Below are 22,094 nucleotides of genomic sequence, written 5' to 3' on the forward strand. Positions count from 1 at the left end.
AAGTACATCATGAAACAATTATATCATCTATTCTTTACGATTTGTTGCGTTTTTATGCCACGTATGCATATTTGCATCTGTGGTCTATTTTGAATGCGTTTATATGGTAATTGATAATATTGTCTTTTTAAATAAAATGCCATTAGCTTGTGTTGAAAAGAACATTAGACATAAAGATGAAGCTAATTTCAATCATGTAAGATATCAATATCATTATTTATTACAACTCTTATTCACTAAGCGATATTATGTTGCAGTAATTCAAGAGAAATAAAAAATGATATCCTAGCGATATTATGTTGCAGTAATTCAAGAGTATTAAAAATTATATCCTGTCAGAAAACATTTAAACTGCACGTATTTACGATTTTTTAAAATCATGAATAAGAATGAGGAATGTGCATGTTAACTTCCGAAGTAACAGCTGAAATAAGAGTGTGATAATTTTAGCAATCCATATTGATAGCATATGAGTCTCAAAGAAAGTACAAATAATTAAACAAACTTAAAAAGAAGAAATGAAATATTGAAAAAATGGGGTATTTTTCATACTCTGGCCTTGAAATGGTCATTCCATGTAACCTTAAAGTGTTCAATGTTGTATGTGAATTTTAAGTGTCTAATAATAAAGAAATGCAATAAAATTATTTTTTCTATATTTAAAGTATACTAAATCCGTTCGGAAATGTTCTGAACGACAAAAACAAGTGAAAATACGATGTACAGCTCGGTTCTCAGAAACATGTGTTAGAAATTGAATACCAGCTGGGCAGTCAGTATTTATAACTCACAGAGATGATAATAAACACTGACCCTGGGTAACCTTTATCAAAATGATAAGTTTGGAGGGCAAAAACTCTGGACTGAGTACTATTTAATTTGGAGTGCCAGAGAAGAAAGCTACTTGATTTTACTTTTAAACTCTAATCTTTCTGTATGACACATTGGACCAGGAGGATCATGAACCTAAAACCTTTTGCAACTAATGAGGTATGGAGCCATCAGGACAGTTACAGAGGACAATACAAGAATGGCTAACCCTTTGTATTTATTGAGCCATCTGATGCATACAAATTAAGACGAAGAAAATAATTCTTCATTTTTCCAAACTTCTTCCTTAGCATTTTGTGTTCAGTCTGACATACATGTAGTTGTCTTTTACAAAGATTGTTGAAAGTATGGCCCTGTGGTTTAAAGATGCTCTGTCCAAGGGGTGACAGGTTTTTTATATAAAAAGGGTTATTAGTACAGCATTTTGATCCAGGAGGTTGTATTCGACTGAGTGGATTTTTGCAGATTCAGATTTCACTTGGCGCAAGCCGAGTGAAATCAAAATCTGCAAAAATCCATGACAGTTGAATGATATATCGGATCAAAACGCAGAACTAATAACCCTTTTATTATATACGTTACAGGTTAGATCACTGAAAAGCCACATGTTTTCGTAATAAATGTCATTTTACAGACGCACTCTTTGGTTTGAAGACGTCATTTTAACATTGCGCAATCATACTTGTTATGAAGTGACATCACGAGTGGAATACGGCAGTATTGCACTGGAGATGAATTGCACTGGAGATGAATACGGACTACCGTATTTTGCGATAGTCTGTATTGCATGTGGATTGATGATGGGTATATAATAAAGAGTATTATTATGTTTGGTATTCTATTCTCACTATCAGTGTGATTTACTTCTGACACCAAATTATGAAATTAGATGGTCAGTGTTTTTAAAGCTGCACTATTATTATTATTTGTCTTGGAAAGAACAAAATTTTGCATAAATATCTACAAACCAATGCTATAAGACAAAAAAATCAGATCATGGATTATCATATTTCCATTCGAAAATTAATGTTTTATGGCTTAAACCGTGACTAACAGTTTAAGAAAAATGCATAAAACACCATTTTAAACTTTTTTCAACTTAAATATAAATATCTGCAATCTATTTTTTGTCAGCGGTCTTATATAACTGGTTTCCATGGATTTTTGCAAAAATTGGCTCGTTCCAAGACAAAAAATAAAAAAGTTGTTAAAACGTTCAATCTGTGAGAGTGCAGATTTAAATGTTTCATACTTTAATAAAGATATACATCTCATGACAGTCAACACGTCTTTGCTATGTTCAAAAGTCTCCAGCTGTAAATAGAGTAACATAAGACAGTAGGCAGGGCCTAATATTCATCAGCAGCTCTTAGTTATCATAGTAACATTTTATTAGAATGGAAAACCAAACACAAATTAAGATGGAGATAATAATGATATAATGATGTATAATATCTAGGGATGGCAACGAGAAGTAAAATTGGTACTCGAGTACTCGGACAATCTTTCGATCGAGTACTCGGGTACTCGATTACTCAGAAAAAAATGAATTCGTATTTGGGAAAGACAAGATCGTGTATACATGTATCGTTCATGGCGTATATTGTGCGTTTGTCGTATTATTGGTCAATTTCATCATTCTTTAAATCAGAATTTCATAAATCAATTAAATAAAATTGGGGACAAAATACACCCCTGTCTTAAACCTAGTTTTATGTTGAGCCATTCTGACAGTATGTCATTTACCTTGACGCAGCAAGTCACATTCTTATAAACTGCCTGTATTGCGTGATACATTTTGCAATTAGTACTGTATTATTGTTGTTTACCTCATTAATATTCATAATTCTTGATTTCAGATATCAACCAGTCAATTGTGATAATCATCACAAAAATAGTTAAAATACGCCCATTAAGAAATCAATGCTCGTAACGGTCGCTACTCGTTCGCTCGTTAGCATCCATTGTTTGGCGAAAGGTCTCTAATTGTTAAACAAAAGAATTGTGTAGGTGAAAGTTCCGCTATCAAAACTTCGCTAATAGACATCAGTGCTAATTGGAAATAGGGGCCCTTTGATGACAGTTTGCAAATCTCAACTAATTTATTAGTGTCAATTGTGTACACAGCGGGGATTAGAGGGACCGTATTCTGTCCTCTTGGCAATTAACCAGATCTGTCACTTCGTCTGTAAATCGTGTATTTGGTGATTTTTATAGATTTTTTTAAAATATTTCCGAGAACTCGAGTAGTGATTTAGTACTCGAGTACTCAGACGATCGATCGAGTACTCGGGTACTCGTTGCCATCCCGTTATAATATCATTAAGAGGCCCTTTACCGAGCTCGTTATTATGAAGATTTGGTTGAATCTTGCCCTGGCCCAATGCCCAGTTTTTTTCTATATATTTGAATACGTAAGCTTAAAAATGTTCTTTTCCAATTAATTTAGTTATGAAACTTCATTGTTACTGTCAACTTTTGAGGATCTATGTTTCATTACATTTTTTATTTAAAAAAACTTGAATGTCAGTTAAATAAAGGCACCCTTCCCTAAATTTGCCACCAACTTCCACCAAATGCCATGGATTTGGGTGGCATTTGATGGAAAATGGGTGGCGTTTGGTGGAATATCAAGAATTTCACCAACTGCCATGAAATTTCAACCCATCTGGAGGTGGCATTTGGTCTAAAATTGAACTCTGTTGTTTTTTTCATGTGGCACTTGGTGAAAAAGTTGGACTTAGTTAATTTTTCATATGGCAGTTGGTGAAAAACTGAACTTAGTTATGTTTTTGGGTGGCATTTGGTGAAAAGTCTTAGAAAATCTCAAGAGTTCTGTAAGATGGAACTCAGCCGAATTCACCATTAATTATCATCATGGAATAAGAATAGCATTCAGTTGCTGTTCATGCTGCTGTTTTAGCATTATTACATAATTATGCTACTATTTAAAACTAACTGGTTATACCACTTTTGGGGATTTCTCCCACTTCTACTATAACTATAGTCCCACTACTCTTCACCATGTTGCTGGTCCTATTGATGATGATTATGATGTTGGTGGTTCTATTGATAATGATGATGATGTTGGTGGTTCTATTGATGATGATTATGATAATGGTGGTGGTGGTGATTATGATGATTGTGGTTTATGATGATTGTGGTGATGGTGATTATGATGATTGTGGTGGTGGTGGTGGTGGTGATTATGATGATTGTGGTGGTGGAAGTGGTGATTATGATGATGGTGGTGGTCACAATCAACTGTGATCCTTTGTAATTGTGTGTACACATGAAACTAAATGACTGCAAATAATGATTGTTTTTTTGTTCTTAGGTTGTTGTATGCATACTTCATAATCCAGTGATTTTATTTCCACCAAGTGCCACGTAATTTACACCAAGTGCCACGTTGGGGTGGCATTGTGTGAAAAAAAGATCAAAGAAACTGAACGTGGCATTTGATGGAAAATTTGGTACGTTGAGGTGGCATTTGGTGAAAAATTTGCCACCAACTGAAACATGGCATTTGGTGGAAAACGTTCCAATACTCCGCCAACTGCCACGTTTGGGTGGCATTTGGTGAAAAAAATCCACCAACTGCCATGTGGCATTTGGTGGAAAATGTTCCAATACTCCACCAACTGCCATGTTGGGGTGGCATTTGGGGAAAAATATTGCCACGTGGCATTTGGTGGAAAACGTTTCAAAACTCCACCAACTGCCACGTTTGGGTGGCATTTGGTGAAAAATATTGCCACGTGGCATTTGGTGGAAAACGTTGGTGAACAATTAGATCAAAGTCCAATTTTCTTCAGTTTTTCATCGTTTTACACCAAGTGCCACCCGTTCCAATACTCAACCAACTGCTACCCATTTTCCACGTCCAATTCGTGGCAAATTTAGGAAAGGGCGCGATGGCTGCATTCAGCACTCTTAAGTGCTTTAATGGATGTATGTGTTTTCAGATAGGTAAAACTAATGCAATAACATTATAAATTATAATGCACACTGTTTGAAAATAAAGAATTATGTGTACTTTGGTTATCATACGTCAGCCACGTAAATTAATTGGTATAATAGTTGTCAACATTCCCCTAATTGAAGCCTTAGTCCATCAGTGCTTTCAGCACTTTGATTAAGATGTGAGATTAAACGTTAAAACAACTGTGAAGTGTGCTATCAAACGTTACTTAAAATTTAGTCTCAAGCTTACATCAGGGAATAATTGTCTGGAAGTCACTGATTGTTAATGAAGCCATAGGTTGGTAAGGAAGCTTAAGGTAGTTAAGGAAGGCTTTGGTATGTAAAAGAAGTAATGGGTCGCTTAGTAAGTAAATGGTTTCCAAGGAGGTCCGTAGTTGATAGGAGCTAGATAAGCTGTTACTAAGGGAGACGTTTGCTAGAAGGGCATTGGTTTCCGAACTGATATTTTTTTGGTCCATAGATGGAACTCCTGGATGCGGAGGTTGAATCTGCTGAGTCGCATGTTATTCATACATAATGGGATACTTTATTGTGCTCTATTAATAAAAGATCACCAGTCCCAGTTTTGGAATCTATAGTCTTTAAAATATATAATGAATAAATCGGGCTACTTTTATTGGTACAATTAACTGCATGGATCTAATATCATTACATCTTTCTATTTTTGGGATATTTTTATCTTTACTGAAAACTGAATACCTTCATAGTTAAGTTGTTCTATGTGTTTCTTATATTTAGTTACTTTTTTTGGGAGTTTTGTGCAGGAAAGGTGTATGACAAATGACACCATCGAAATCATTCACTGACCTTTTCTATACTATTTTTGGTTGGCTTCATTGTGTCTTTCAATTGCAACAACCTCTCCTTTTCATAGGAAATGATTTTATAAAATCTATGGATTTAAGAACTTCATTTACTGGCAGTGCAATACGTTTTATTTCCTCCATATTCCTTTTAATATATTCTGCATTTTCTCTAATACTTTTTTATTTTTTATTTTTCTCATCATCCCATTTATTGCTACAATGAGCTCTTCAAAACTGCTTGTCACCTGCAAAGTTGTGCACACGGTAGATTACAGATATTCTTTATTAATATGCATAATAACATTTGATTTTATCGCACACAGCAAAGGAATGTATTTCCCTCCTGCTAAGAGAATCGTTCTTCAATCAAGCGACGCATTGATACCAGTCAAATGGAATGAAATCATTCTAAAATGCTTCAAGTTAATCTGGCTATTGTCATATTGTACCTTATTGCAAAGCATTCACACAATGATAGTATTGTTCTAAATTCTTTTGTTTATTGTACGCCCAAAACATTAAACTTTTGACACACACTACATGACTGTTACGTTTGTAAGGCTGCTAATTTTGGTGGACGTTTTGATTGATAGGTATTTCAAAGATATGCTCAAATGACACTCAAAGTGGATAACTGATAAGAAAAGAATGCGATTTCAACGACTGTGAGGGTTATCTTACATGGCCCTTATTAGTTTGGTAGGAATAAAGTGTGTGGGAAAATATTCTTGACAAGTGTATTTCAAAGGTTTAAACACGTGCAACCGGACTTCATACGGAAACTTATTTATACGGTCTACTTTCCGTTGATGACCCCTCCTTTCTATATGGCTTGTGTTCTTCTTACGACTTCCCTAGATTCTAAACGGAAAATATCTTACTTATTGGAAACTTTAATTGTCCAGATGTCCACAGGTATTCAGTAAAACAAAAAGTTCTAGAAAAGCTTTACATAATGCGAGGCTACACCGGAATGCGAAACCCTTTCACACGAGCTATGTTGCGATTTCACAAAGTGTTTATCTGAAACAAAAGTTCAAACAGAACCCCGAATACATAAGGGAAAAGATGAAAACACTCTCACACAAAAAAAAAATACATACGGACCTGTATGTAATATGTCAATTATATAGAGAGACTTTTGTAACATACGAGCCAAACAAACACCAGCAGATCCCTTCAGAGAAAAGCATGCTTGACCCTGAAGGGGTCCACTGGTTTTTATATACACTTACTTCTCTATTCACACATAACCCGGGTTTTGCTAATTTGCATATTTCCAACCAAGTTTACATACGTATTATGATCGTACTTCCGATTATAAGCGTGTAAACGCTTACAAATTAAACACATTATTTTTAAAACTCATATTTTTTGGTCCCATGAAACTTCAGTGATATGCAGTCTGTAGAACGAATGTTTGTTTTTTGTTTGTTTGTTCTTTTAAATGAGGACTTCATAGGCGGACGAGTGCTCTGTCTATAAGGCCATACAGTACAGTCTTACATAGTTGTCAAGGCTCAAATAAACCTTAGAATGATAAAATATTGTAGGGGATTTCGGGGGCATGACTCCCCCCCCCCCCTCCCCAACCCCCGATTCTTAGATTGTCTGTGGGGCTATTTTGGGCTGCTTTCTTCAACAGTTTCAGTCAATTATTTTACCAAAATGTTCGTTAAATTTTCTTCTAGCACTAGCAGACGACGCCCATTATGTTTACATTGATACCAGCATTCGGAGCTCCTCAGCCATTTTTCTCGAAAACAACCATGGATGTATGCCGGTACATCAGTAGAAGTAGTTCGCAAATGTTTTAATAAGGTCACTAATCAAATGTAGTGTTTTAGCTTGTATTTGTTGATCTAAGTTTAAACTGATTGCCAGTGAAGTGTTTTAATTATTACAAACATATTTAAGATTCCCCAAGAGTTCTGTCATTAAGTTTAACTGCTAAATAAAACTATCATCTTTAGAAAACTGCTGAATATTGCGTTTTTTATTTTATTGATTTATCATTCTTTGGAAAAATGGTCCCGGATCTACTAGCTGGTCCTTATTGTGTTGAAAGTGATGTATGTAAAATAAAAGTATTTCTTTAATGTATTTGAAACGTACAGACAATACAGTACAGGCTTTTACGCAGTCTCAGTTAAAACAAATTCTTTTTGCCAAAATGTTCCAGAGATTTGTTCGTAAAAATTAAATACTTTATTACAGTATGAATTTTAATAAACGACAGTACGGATTTAGGCAGGTGCGTGCTTACACAATTACGTCATTGATATCTGTGTAAAACACATGAATACACCACAGCGAACAAAAATGCTGGTTTGTAAAACCTTGGAAGAGGCTTTAAGGAAAATCCAGGAGCTGGAAATGCAAGATAATTTGTGCCTGACTCTAGTACGAAGAATTTTGGGAAGACGGTATTAAATATTTCCATAATTTTATGCATTATTTAACTATTGATGCTTGCAAATAAATTTTTCAGCAAAGTACATCCATTTCACAGTGATTTGGTGGGAATGAGCTGAATTTTGACCTTTACAAAATTTTGTGACATTTAACCTAAAAAAACCTAAAATATTTTTGTCTTCAGATTCATCAAAGGGGTCACTGTGATCCATTTTACTGATGTATGTACCCATGATACACTGACAGGTTAAAACACTGATTTTTTTTGCTTTAAAAACATTTCAAAAGCAGTATAGATTAATAAATGACCATATAATTATTTTATTACTTGAGTAGTCGTTCTAAAATGCTGTCAAGGCTTTTTTTAATGATGGTTAAGCTGGACTAGGCTAACCATCATTAAAAAAAACCTGGACGGCATTTTAGAATGACTAATTACTTGAGACCATAGATGCTCGACAGGTTCTAAAGCAGTGTAGTTAAACAAATGACAATTGGCTTTATACTTGAAGTCATAGCTGGGGCTCACGTTCTAAAGCACTGTAGTTTATTAAATGAGATATATCTTTATACTGGTGATCGCGGCTTGGGGACACGTTCTAGAGCACTGTAGTTTATGAAATGACCATATATCTTTATACTGGTAGTAATAGCTTTGGGGCACGTTCTGAAGCATTGTAGTTTATCATATGACCATATATCTCCATACTGGTAGTCATAGCAGGGGGACACAATCTAAAGCACTATAGTTTATCAAATGACCATATATCTGAACAGGTAGTCATAGCTGGGGGACACGTTCTAAAGCACTGTAGTTTATCAAATGACCATATATCTTTATACAGGTAGTCATAGCTCGGGGACACGTTCTAAAGCACTGTAGTTTATCAAATGACCATATATCTTTATACAGGTAGTAATAGCTTTGGGACACATTCTAAAGCACTGTAGTTTATCAAATGACCATATATCTTTATACTGGTAGTCAAAGCTTTGGGACACTTTCTAAAGCACTGTAATTTATCAAATGACCATATATCTTTATACTGGTAGTAATAGCTTTGGGACACGTTCTAAAGAACTGTAGTTTATCAGATGACCATATATCTTTAAACTGGTAGTCATAGAGGGGGGACACGTTCTAAAGCACTGTAGTTTATCAAATGACCATATATCTTTATACTGGTAATTACTGGTAATAATAGCTTTGGGACACGTTCTAAAGCACTGTAGTTTATCAAATGACCATATATCTCTATACTAGTGATCATAGCTTTGGGACACGTTCTAAAGCACTGTAGTTTAACAGATGACTATATATACCCCGGTACATATCTATACATAACAGATGTTCATTTTTTTTAGATTTGGCCTAAAAAGACCTGTAGCAGTTAACAAACTATTAGATGCACAATAGCACAAAATGACCACCACCGCTATCACCATAAAGTGTGTGCTTGGTGTCTGTCTACACGTGCTTGCTTCTGGAATGTTGAAGAACAAACTGTGTTGAAACGCCAACTGGTAAGACTGTGCTTTGTGTTTGTAAATTTGTATGATAAGACATAGTCTACTTGTATTCCCATTCTGTTTAACAAGACAACAGTTTAAAGCTAAACTGGTTTATAATCTCATGCGAAATGCAGGAATGCATAACTTTCCGACAGAGAATGAAACAAAAGTGTCGACGTTAAAGCTTGCAATTATGACCATTCAACATAAACTTTATCGCTTCTTTACCAACAAAAACAAAACAGCAATAGGTCCGTATTGCAAGACATCACAGATAGTTACAACCATAATTATCATGGAACTATTGGAGTGAGACCCGCCGACATGAAGACCATCAACCAGGTAAAGGTGCAATTGTCTCCATATCTTGCGCAAAACCCCAAAGGAAATCAATCATCGCCTAAAGTGTGACCGTTGAAATCTTAAGTCGGAAACTACGTACGCATAAGACACTTAGAAGAATTGCGTTTAGCGTGTGATAAAACCTACTCAGGTAATGTTTTTCGTGTACATAAACGTTACCACAGAGGGACATTGTCCACTTTGAGACATCGAGGCAAGGTGAATACATTCAGGCAATATTTTATGAAAGCGCTTTGCAGAAAATAAACGTTGATGACAATCATACATGCAAGGTGGAAACAGTGCTTAAAAGTCGCGGCAAAATTCGAAATAGTCATAGTTTGTGAAATGGAAATATTACCCAGAAATGATTAACAGCTGATTAAGAGCAAGTGATTTAAAGAAATAACGTTTAAGCATTTAAGTTTTTTTGTGTTGTTTATTTATTGGCGTTTGAAATATGAAATATCGTTAAACAGATTTAAAGACGAAGTAGAATTGAGTTGTGTTTATACATTTTGTCTGCACTGTATTTAACCATTTATGCTGAATTAATCGTCTGCTTGAAACCAATATCTTTCCCATAGCGTCGCCTGTATACACAATGTAAACTTAGGTGATCTCTCTTGTGGCTTTCGAGTAACTTATGAATTAAATTTAATATAACAGAGTACTAGGGTGTTTACTTTGGGTTCCCATATTTTTCACAATATAATGTCTCTTTGAGGATGAAAATATCTTCCTAAACATACATGTCTAGGAGGCAAAACTAATTATTGTTTAACACTACTGCTAATTATAAAGTATTTCAATATTAAGACGATGGGCGGAAACCCTTCTGCTATGAAACACATAGAGTAACGCACGAGCTAGAACGACAACTGACTCATTTTATGACGGCGGAGTGCATTTTAATCAATCATTGACTACTCACATGTGCAATACAGAAAAATACCTGGTGGTTATATCAAACCGGCATCAATAGAATAACATATGATAGATATATAAATCAAGCCAAATAAATCTACAACTGCCTAGTATAATTGTGGTTGCAGCCTTAAAATATAGGTTTAGCGAATAGTTTTCTGAAAAATTAGACATTCAAAATCACTGTCATCAGGGTTTTTTCATAACATACTATTGAACTCAATTAAAATTAACGCATGTTAACCGAACATGACCTATCTTATTCTACTAGGCATACACTTTCAAACGATTCATATATATCCTCCTTATGACTGTAAGGAAAAAAAGAGCTCACCAACACATAAATCTAGACCCCCCACAAAGATCTTGTTTGTAAATACATAATTCAATAATCCATAGTAAAGAACAAACTTAGCTCGGTGTAGGCACAAAGCGCATTTACCAGTTTATTTATTTACAGTGGTATAACCACATTGACGTAACATTCAAAAACCAGAAATCTGCCAAGATTAAAAAAATGCTTAAAGACTTACCGTGTCTACCATCTATGAATCCGTCCGAAGAAATGGCGACCGTCAAAGGAAGTAATTTTATGTGGCCCGGCCTGGCAAGCTGCCAGTTTTAATGGCCAATAGAAACTTTGCACGTCTTAAGTTATGCAAGTGATATCATTGCAAATTTGAGTTGATTTTCAGAACATGCCATCCATTTTCTTATTCTTAAGCCGATGATATCCCTTTTTGTTATTTTGGATGATTATTTTAGTTGATAATGTTTTATGAATCCACAAACACACAGGATGTATACATTTGTAGGGCCATGTCCTTAGAGGGACTGTACACCAGATTGGCACAACAAAAATGTTTTTTTTTCTGTAACGAATCTCAGGACAATTATTTAATAAATTGATTTACTCTTTGATATCATAATTGTAAAAAAAAATACATAAATGTAAAAAAGTCGAGTCGGAGGCCGGGTTCGAACCGGTGTTGCCAAAATTGGACTCCAGTGTTGTATCCACTGTGCTCCGAAGGCTTACTTTAAACAGTTGGAATATTTAAGCTATTTACCTAGCTTGGTATTATCACGTGATAACATCGACTAGCCAATCACGCATTAGCAATGAATTCTACTGGGTAGACATACCTAGTAATCTTTTTTTAATGGCAAAATACGAAAAAACTGCGAAAAAAATAATTGTTAACTGTGTATTACTTCAGTTAGTAAGTTATAATGCATTGTACTCATCGATACCAAGTTAATGTCAGTTTTCGACAATTTTCTTCTTTTTTTCGCTATTTTATCATACGGAGTACAGTCCCTTTAAACCTAGACAAGCGTTCAACGAGAGGAGACACAAACACACATTCAATTTCGGTTATTCAAAAAATATTAGTTAAAGTAAGAAAGTAGGACCGTCTGCTTTCTTACTTTAACCAATATTTTTTGAATAACCGAAATTGAATGTGTGTTTGTGTCTCGTCTCTTTGAACGCTTGTTTAGAAACAAAACAGTTAGGCAAAAATTATAAAACAACTTTACAAAGGGGGCGCGGCGATTTTAAATTTAAACTACAAACAATGACCGCTCGGCTGGCGGCGAGCTTTAACAATTAAAACGCTAAAACAGCGCCTCCTATCAGAACTTTATGGGAAAAGAGTGACGTCAGAGATCGCTTGAAAATTTTCATATTTATTTCTAAATACTTAAATTATCCTGGACCCCAAAAGCATTGTAGCTTGAACGAAGAAACAATAAACCATAAAATAGAATGATTGTTAAATACATTTTGGCCGAAATGAGTTAGCAACGTCCTAAACACACATCAGAACGGATTCATTGGATAATTAAAGTAATACTCAGTAACAGTCGGACGACCAATGTGCAATATAGTGTATGTTTACATGATCATAAGGATACCTGAGCTGAGACTCATTGCTATCATGTGAATTAACATTGAGATATCACTAAACATGAATAAAAACAGACATGAGGTATCAAATTATTTTGTTTAATGAGCCAATTAAGAGAAAGCGTTGTTTTACTATGCACCTATTCCTAATAACCCCATATATTAGGATTCTCCGGGATTTATTTTCGGGATTAAAGAGATTAAACTGTGGAATAAAGTGTTATAAATCATTTTGCTCAACCTTCAACGTCATTGCGTTATATGTTTCACATAAGGTGAAGTCTATAATTATTTAAAAACTAATATCAAAGTACATGGAAAAGCCATGAACAGAATTTTGGTTAACATATTTTTCATGGGTACTCCAGCTTTAAACGACTCAGCAAAACGTTGACTCAGTTTATTGTCATTGATGCGGCGATTTGCAAATTCTCATTGAAAACAGATTTGTTTTTGTGGGTTTCATTTTCTGTGTGAAACGAGTATTGAATATTCTGAATAAAATCACATAATAAAGCAATGTCACATTTCGTTGCACAAGCCCAAAGAGCTCATAGCTCAATCACTAGATATGACATATCAAATTTCAGCTAGGTCTTCACTTTATACATTAAATAAAAGACTGCACTTGAAAACGTTCTTCACTGAAAATATTAATAGAATAAAACACACTACCATTTAAATAGATCGCATCCCGCCTCCATCGTGTCGTTTAAAATAGTTTGTTTTCATTTCAAGTGCTAAACATCTCCCCTACTAGAGTCTTTTGGCGATTTTTGGCAGACACTCGGCTAAACGGGAATATATGAATGACAATTTTTCGGATAGCTTATACATTTAAATGTTTTGATCGGTTTTTACTAATAATTGTATAAATAGTGACCAATCAATAAACATTTCGGCTAACTTTGACCAAACTGGAAAAATAAACAGTTCTATACAATTATAATAGGCTGCTGGTCGCTATTGATATGAATAGAAATGAATAGAAAGTACATGCACATATTTGGTTTTTATATACCGGGTACTGAAAGTAAATCAAAGCAGAAATGGACAGTTTAATAGAATCCGCCCATAACTAGATATAGTACAAATCATATTTTGTTTACATTTTGTTAGACCCCGAGGACATGATAAGCAATGCGCACAACTCTGGTTTTATACATTATCATTTTATAATAATTGATGTATGATGGTACAAGTAAAAGGCCATACTAACTAGCTTAAGCCCCGAGTTGACTCGTGTTCCATTAACCTCCTGTTTCACTAACCGTTCCAAGGCGGTAATCCCATCACTCAACGGTTAATCCATTTTGATGAGGGTAGGGTTTGTTTGTGGCGTTTGTGTTTGTGTTTGTGATCTTAATATGTTCGTGTCTATAGTTCATTGTCGTTTTTGGCAATTGCCTTACGCCTATAAACAGGGATCTTTTTTTGAATTATCGACTTCTGGGCTTGTCCCTGTACTTTTCCTTGTATAACTAAAATATTGTGAGAATGTGTTTAATTTTTATTAAAATCATTAATGATTTTAAAACATTTTAGATTCTGTCAAATTTTGAAGAAAGTAAGGTGCAAGAAACATCGATATAGGTTCCACGGCTATCCGTAGGTAAATATTTTCTTTGTGTTTTTTTCTAAATGATCAAGAATTCATATATTGGCATGTGTGTAAGTTGCGGTTCAATATAGGCCCTGTTGTTTACTATTGCTTTTTAAGGCATTATAAAGTTTTAACCTTTTAACTTTTCATCACGTTCTAAAATAATTAATAATTTAACTAGTTGAACACACTTTATAATTCAAGTGACGATAAGCTACAGTTCATTAATTTAAAACTGTTATTGCAGTGACGCCTGTTAAAATCATTAAATTGCAATTAAATGTTTATTTTCGTTACAAAAATATATATTCATGTGCATATATTTTACATATCAGTACAATACTTGAATATTTTGAACTTTTTTTAAAGTTTTGTTCGATCTTAAACGGCAGGTATGCGATTGTTTTTCAGTTTTTGATCGCATTTAAAATAATTTAAAACAATTGTTAAAACTTTAAACATGTGGCAACATAAAAAGGAAAACAAACAAGTATGCACGCTCACTAATATGTTTGACATTTGAATGCATTTATACAAAAGTTGCGTCTAAATTGTAGGCAGATATATATATCAGCTTTCAAGCAGTCTGGAATCTCGATTCTAAATAAATTAGCATAATTTAAGACATAAACTGTTTTTGGAACAAGTTATATAATTCACTTTGAAGCTTTAGTTTTACGGCACTTAACGCAATGTAAGGAGCCATTGTATCTATTGGACCTTTTTATGATAATCCATTATTATCATCTGAAACTGCACATTAGATTCAACTTCGATATCAATTTGTTATTATATTAATTACATCATTTTGGCTTGGTATGCAATTTCAATCACCTTGTTTCACATTTAACATTATTCATCCAATAAACCAAAAATGGAACTAATTTAAATTCCATTGTTTTCTGTAAAAGTACTTAATACAGCCATATTGCAACTAATGGGCCTTTAAAACTTTAAACTTGCTTTAAATAGGTATTTCAACTTAAATGATATCAGATTGAAAACAAATTGGTGTCAATTTGGTTCAACTCCTTCAAAATTCGTTTCAATTGTGTAAAAAACTCAGGCCAAGAGAGTGAAGTAGAGCAAAACTTGATACGTTTGGCCCGCTTTGAGGAAGATACACTGCGCGAAAAAAGTTCAATGAATAAAGATATTTTAAGTAGCATGGAGTTTCTGGTTTATAATTTTAAACAAGCAGTCGTAGATTCTTACCTTAAATGTAATAAGTGGTATCTTAATTGCGTTTCCAATCAAATGTTTGTGCTACATGTTGTGATACTGCTGTTTGGAAGCCGAATATCATTACTTTTTATATTATATTACTTGTTTATTTCTGTCTAATCTTGTAACGTATAGGTTTTTTGCTCTGACATATGGTGTTTATTATAACCAAAGGGCTTGGTGTTGTTTGTTATGTAAAATGGCCTAAACCAACATAAATCCTGAGCTACAAATAATTAAAAGAAGTTTTATGTACATTATGAGTCTGTAATAAATAATTGCCAATTGTGTTGCGAAATAAACTCGTGTAAATATAAATCAACCAAATGATAAAATATATTTCTCAAGGCAATATATTTTTTACGCCTTATGATTATTATGAATTTGACCATACCATGATGTTTCAACCATATATTTACTTGTGGCATTTGATTATGTTTAAAATGTAATTTGTGAAGACAGTTAAAATTTAAGGTCAGTCTCTCCCAATTCCATTTCTTGGGAAACACAGTACTAGCATCTATTAAGAAAGGACATAAGAAAGTACTCTTTTAAGGGAATAAACCCATGTTTTTGTGGTTAGCAATAGAACACATGCACGTTACATTTTATAATGGAAGTTTAAGACTGTACTTGCCAAAATCATGTATAGTAGGACATTTATATAATGAGCCTTTTCCCTTCATGCATTAAAAACACAACCTTAATAAATGTTTTTAACAACTCAAAGGTAAATCTCATCTTATTGAGTACCCAGATGCATTTTGAAAGCATTCACACCAGACATGCTTAGAATTTCTTCTTACTTGGAGATGATATTCCTTTCTTGAAAATCCTTGCCGAGAGCCGGTATGGAAAACCACACGAGACCACAGTTTTACCAGCACTGGTTCTTGTCCTTGAAAATTCCTCTATGGCTACAACAACCAGGCTGGCTATCAAAATAAGCACAAAATAAGGGTTTTTAAAACATTTATAATGTATTAAGGTTGTGTTTTTAATGCATGAAGGGAAAAGGCTCTATTCTTTATGAAAGCTGCTCATTTTTTATTTCTTTTGCAAATGTATATTGCGGTAGATGGCCATTCAGCCTAAAAAAAGAAGTCTACTCGTCAAGCATGAATAGCTCTCTATAAAAAATTGAATGTGGAAATATTAATATAATCAGAACAGAATATCGATCTATATTCGAATGTCATGACAACATCAATATGACAACCATTTTTCAACCATCCTCAATATTTAGGTATCGACCGTATTTCAACGTCGTTTTAACATCGAAATGTCGACAATTTTTCAACGTTGAAATATTATAATATGTAAACTATAATATCTAATTCCATCTACAAAAAAAAATATAATAACAAAATTAAGATAATACAATGAGAACTAGAGGGATGCAGTAGTCAAAACTACCGACCAACTAATATGAAATATACCCGGGTCGAAGGAATGCAAAACAAAGAATATAATAAATATGTCCTTATAACATGTATGTTTAAATTGAAGAATGTAAAATAAAAGTAGTTCTTGAATGTTTTTGGAAACGTACAGACAATACAGGCTCTAACGCAGTAACAGTTAAGACAAATTATTTTACCAAGTTTTAAGTGATTCAGAGATTGTCGATTTCATCATGTATAAAGGTTGAAGCATCGTTATTTAACATTTGATTTCTTAAAGAAGTATACATATTAAAAAAACTACTATTTTATTATGAAATCAATGGATAGAATATAAAACAAACTACATCACCGGAAAGCCCCAACGAACAAATGGCAAAGCATGGCAAAAGGTAAATCGTTTCAGAAAGTATAGGTGTAGAAAATTCCCCCATCTGGCCCATACCGAAAGTAACACCAAATCGAAAGTGACTTGCTTGTTTTGTTTTATTCTCGCTTTGAACACATGACATGGTTATACCATTGTGTGACAAAAAGACTCATTCGCTTAGAAATAAAGATGGTAACGTGTTTTATGTCATTGGAAGCATACTTAAGGATTTCCAAAGTAATGTAAGGTTCGTTTTTGTTTGAAATGCTTAAAATACCAATAAACACACATTACATGCATATTTTTTCAATATCGTTTTATTCACATAAATGACAAAATCAGTTATCATGGTATATGTGTTAGATTTATTGCAAATGGCTCACTGGCTGTATACGAAATATTTACATCCTATTGTTACTTGGGTTAAACCATATATTTCAAAAAAGTATTTTCACTTCATAGTTCAAAATTATTGAACTACTTAGGTGATTTATACTTGCTCCAAGTATAATTAATTTGACAAGTAAACTGTGGTGGAATTTCTTAGAATTTGAGGTTATACGTATAGTGTGTAAGGTTCGTAATTAAATAGTAACGAACCTTTCAGAAACTTCTTATGAAATGTATATATTGTGTGAGATACTTTCATATACTACTCGTATATGTGTTGCGATCATTTTGTGCCTAGAATATAGTTTTTAAACGATCAATATTTTCATAATTTCCAGTCCGCTCTTAAAAACAAGTCATAGCATTAAGCCATTAGATTTTTTTCCACAAATATTTTACCAACGTTATGTTACGGATATAGATAAATATAGTTTCATATCAATGCACATTCATTTGATCTATCGTCGTTCAAACTAGAATGGCGTCAATGTAACTAACCTTACAAGTTTAAAAAAATACTTCTAATGAGTTACATTTCAGAGTCCATATCACCAAATCCGTCTATATATTGTTAAAAATACTCTGGCATACTATCCATATGACATGTGGCAGGAGAAACACATATAATTCGGGTAAATTCTAGCTAGTCAGATATTTATGTTTAAGTATTTCAAGTGCACCGCGTTATTGGGAATGCATGATTATGTCCGTAATTTATGGAATGCATAAGGGTTACGAATTTCTTATAAGAAAAGTAACTTTTTCCCACATATGATATTGAGGGTCGTGAAACACTAGAAATTCTAAATCAGTGATGTCTCGTGCAATTTGGTCAAATCATCATACTGCAGTATAATATAAAGGAATGATGTTTAGTGGTCTCTAACCGCAATAGCCAAATATCATTCGGAACTCCTCGGCCATGAGCTCCGAATGAGCCAAATATGACCGTTTTTAATTGGCCGTTTTAACATTTACCAAAATCTCTCTCAGTAAGCGCTTGATCCCGCCAAATTTGCTGAAATAGATTTATTCTACTTTTTTTTGTAATATTTGTAGTAAATTAAAAATGGATGAGCATCAGACTACACGCGTTAATGCAGCGATGTTGCCTAGCTACCAAGGAAAGAACGTCTGCTTGATGGGCATGGCGAAAGACGTAATATTGTCATTTTTACATATTTTCGCGACGTTTATTTTTTGTTTGGATATATCATGGAGATCCGACTATTGGTGTATTAAGAAACGATAAAGGAATTTATGCCAGGATATGTGCAAGCTTCTTTAAATTTCACTAATACTAAAGAAAAATCAATATGCTTTTAGTAACAATAAACTTTTTTTCTGTGGGCTCAAGGCTCTTAACAGTGAAATAAAATAATAGTTGGAAAGGTGATAAAACTGTTTAGTTAATTGTTATATATGTTTAACACCTCTCACATTTCATAACGTCATACTTGTTTACCATTATCCACCATCTTGGATCGCTTACGTCACTGCTGGAGTTGGGTTAGCCTAACAACTAATAATATAAAGGAATAACTGTGTTGAGGTTAAACATCACTTAATTTTGAAAATTTATCTAATGTTTAGATAGTAAATAAGTCAAAATGTTAACAAATAAAGAAAAACATTAAAATATATATATATATATATATATGTTAATCAAAACAATGACTGCTTTTAATGTGTTATCAATATTGAGAGGGCTGCCCCTCCATGGGACTTTTATCATTATAATTACTGCAATAATAAACAGCCCTGATGTTGATAGGTTTGATGAGATGCGTTGCTTTCTTTATTGGTGGATCTCAATGGCTTGATTATTAGACTAAGACCCTCTATCCCAGTTACTATCAAAGGCTTTGGCTACTGTACTCGTAAAAATAAATATTAATAGAGCCTGACCGAAGAAAAAATTGAGCATGAGTTTTCCTTGTCAAATATAAATTGGATTAATAGAGCTGCAACAATTCACTAAAAGGTCCATTCGAATCTGATATCAAACATGTTGATTTGATTATTTTTTATTTGATTCATGTTTTACTTATTGTTGCTATTAAATATTAAGTTGTTTATTTAAAGGTTGTTAAATCATTGCAATTATGAAAAACTAGGATAGTGTTTCATCAAGAATTTTTTTTAATAAACAAAATTCTGTTTACAAAGGTAAATAACAAAAAAAAAACAGTATATACAGTACACTCCACGCGGAACTACCACTTTCCTCGGTGACTCTGAGGTGTTTTTAATTTATCGCGGATTTCCGCCGAGTATGCAACCTTTTTCCTCGCTAAATTTCGCCGAGTTGCACCGAGTTAATCATTTTCTATGGAGGGTTTTATTGCCGGTAGCGCCGGTGTTCGTATCGATTTATTGACCTAATCGCGGAACTCCGCTTGTTGTGCATAGCTACTACAGTACATTGCTTCTGTTAAAACAGTATTAAATAATTAGATAATTAATTTTTCAAAGTACAGTAAGTTTCTTTTTAAAAACAATTATCGAAAATTTCCATATCAATTTTCATCAGCATCGTCTAACAACTGTTGTTTTTCACATTATGTAATTAAAAGATATACCATGGCGTGCGTTTGTGTTTGTTATTGTTATCTTTCTCTTACTATATTAAGGTGTTGAGAACTTAAATTAGATTGGAGTAATGAAGGTGTTGAGAAAGTTGTAAGTGTGAATATTTTTCGGTCTAATTTGCATTTTACCTGACTTATTAATTTATCCGTAGTTATCAATGGTTCTGAACTTATTTATTACGCATATAAGTGTAAATCCTTTACCAAGTTCATTAAAATCCCATTAAACACCATTTTATACATGCATTGAAATGAATAACACATTCTATCAGCTTCAGATCAAACAGTCACTCTGTGTGACGTCACATAACTCACAGTTTTACCCACGAGGATCTCATGGAGAGCATGTATATTGTTATGCAGGATTAATGTGTCTGAGTGGTGTTTTCGAATGTAACTGGAGTATTGCATTTCCATCTTTAATTCATCACATTAATTAGTTACCTATATGATTGAATGTGTTGACTTTTATTGATGATTCAATAAGTATAACTGTAAGTATAACTGTACATACATAATTGCTTCTTACAGTCTATAAGTGTGTTATAAGTTTTAAAGTTTGTTTTACAAAAATGTCATGTCTTTGTTTTCTTAATCCCTTGATTGCCATTGTTATTTATTTAATCCTCCAATAAATATTTCACACTTTCTCTTTCTACATGCAATACATCGTTTAAGATGGGTATTTACTAATTAACTTGTCACAGTGGTGTACTATACGGTTAGGTAATCTAGCCAGGATAAAAGATGAAAATCAATAATTTTCGTCTGTGAAACTTGGTAAGTGTGAAAGTTACGATTGATGTTCTTTGGGTGTCCGAAATTTAGGTACGCGAAATAAGTTATTTTTATAAACAATTACGGGTGTAGCAAAAATTATCAAATAAATTAAACAAAATTAGATACAGTGGCAGATTCTTATCGGTTTTCCTCCGAGTTTCGCGGTGTTTTTACCTCCGAGTAACGCGGCGATTGTAATTATACGGTCCACTGATCAGCCTCGGTGGGTGAACGAGTAAAAACGAGGAAAGAGGATTATGATCAATTGGAAGTCGTGTCTGCGATGACCGAAATCCGCCGAGGAAAACAGAAAGTGGTAGTTCCGCGTGGAGTGTACTGTACTTACAGAAAATGTTGATAATATTTAAATGTATCACTAAACATGACATGGTTTTGTAATTCATTTAAATTTTATCAATTGATAGTTTCTGTTATAAATGTGTGGTGCTTTTCAGTACATGTCGAATTTTACGATTTGACAGACTTAAATTTTATACAGCTGTACTTTGGATAACTTATGTCATCGAAACAAATTTTACATGTTGCTTTTTGTATCAATCAGTCGCGGGGCCTGAAAGTGTGCCCTCACTCGAGATTTTAGTTTTTTAGGAGCATCTTTCAATGAGGGAGACACCATGTTACAAGGCTAGTAAGAGTGAAACTATTATTGATTGGATGCCAGATTTACTATTAACCAATTGCACGCAGTGTAACAAAAGTGGACATGTTGAGAATGCGGATACACCGGGTCATTTTGTAGCATGCATGTTTAATATGCGGATCAAATAAAATTTTGGGGTTTCTGTATCGAATCGAATCGGCGAGTTTAAAACCATTTTTTTTTTTCGATGCATCAGAGTGAATCGTTGCACCACTAGGTTAAATTTCTCACCCATTCTGTAAATGGAACGACCCGACTGTAACCGTAAACATTTTATTATATGACGTCACGATAACAGATCAACCACTTGAAATCACTTTTAAATGTAAAATTGAAACAC

At 33.7% G+C, this 22,094-nt stretch overlaps 2 protein-coding genes across 7 annotated transcripts in view; one reads left to right on the forward strand and one right to left on the reverse strand.

Annotated features, from left to right (window-relative positions):
- The window catches only part of LOC128231335 (uncharacterized protein DDB_G0286299-like), a 63,189-nt gene extending 51,766 nt beyond the window's left edge, over positions 1 to 11,423 (reverse strand). For all 5 annotated transcript variants that reach the window (XM_052944034.1, XM_052944026.1, XM_052944017.1 and 2 more), the window contains exon 1: positions 11,354 to 11,423. The gene's annotated coding sequence lies outside the window, so the exon portion shown is untranslated. The remainder of the gene's footprint in view (positions 1 to 11,353) is intronic.
- LOC128231358 (uncharacterized) overlaps positions 1 to 22,094 on the forward strand; it is a 134,457-nt gene that overhangs the window by 109,177 nt on the left and 3,186 nt on the right. Inside the window, exon 1 of one of the 2 annotated variants that reach the window (XM_052944056.1) lies at positions 18,726 to 18,881. The exons of the other annotated variant lie outside the window; for it this stretch is intronic. Coding sequence (XP_052800016.1) covers positions 18,792 to 18,881 — 90 coding nt within the window. The 5' untranslated portion in view covers positions 18,726 to 18,791. Of the gene's footprint in view, positions 1 to 18,725; positions 18,882 to 22,094 lie in introns of those variants that run through there. 2 annotated transcript variants of the gene reach the window in all.

Source organism: Mya arenaria, chromosome 1, assembly GCF_026914265.1.
Source record: "Mya arenaria isolate MELC-2E11 chromosome 1, ASM2691426v1".
NCBI classification, from domain to species: Eukaryota; Metazoa; Mollusca; class Bivalvia; order Myida; family Myidae; genus Mya; species Mya arenaria.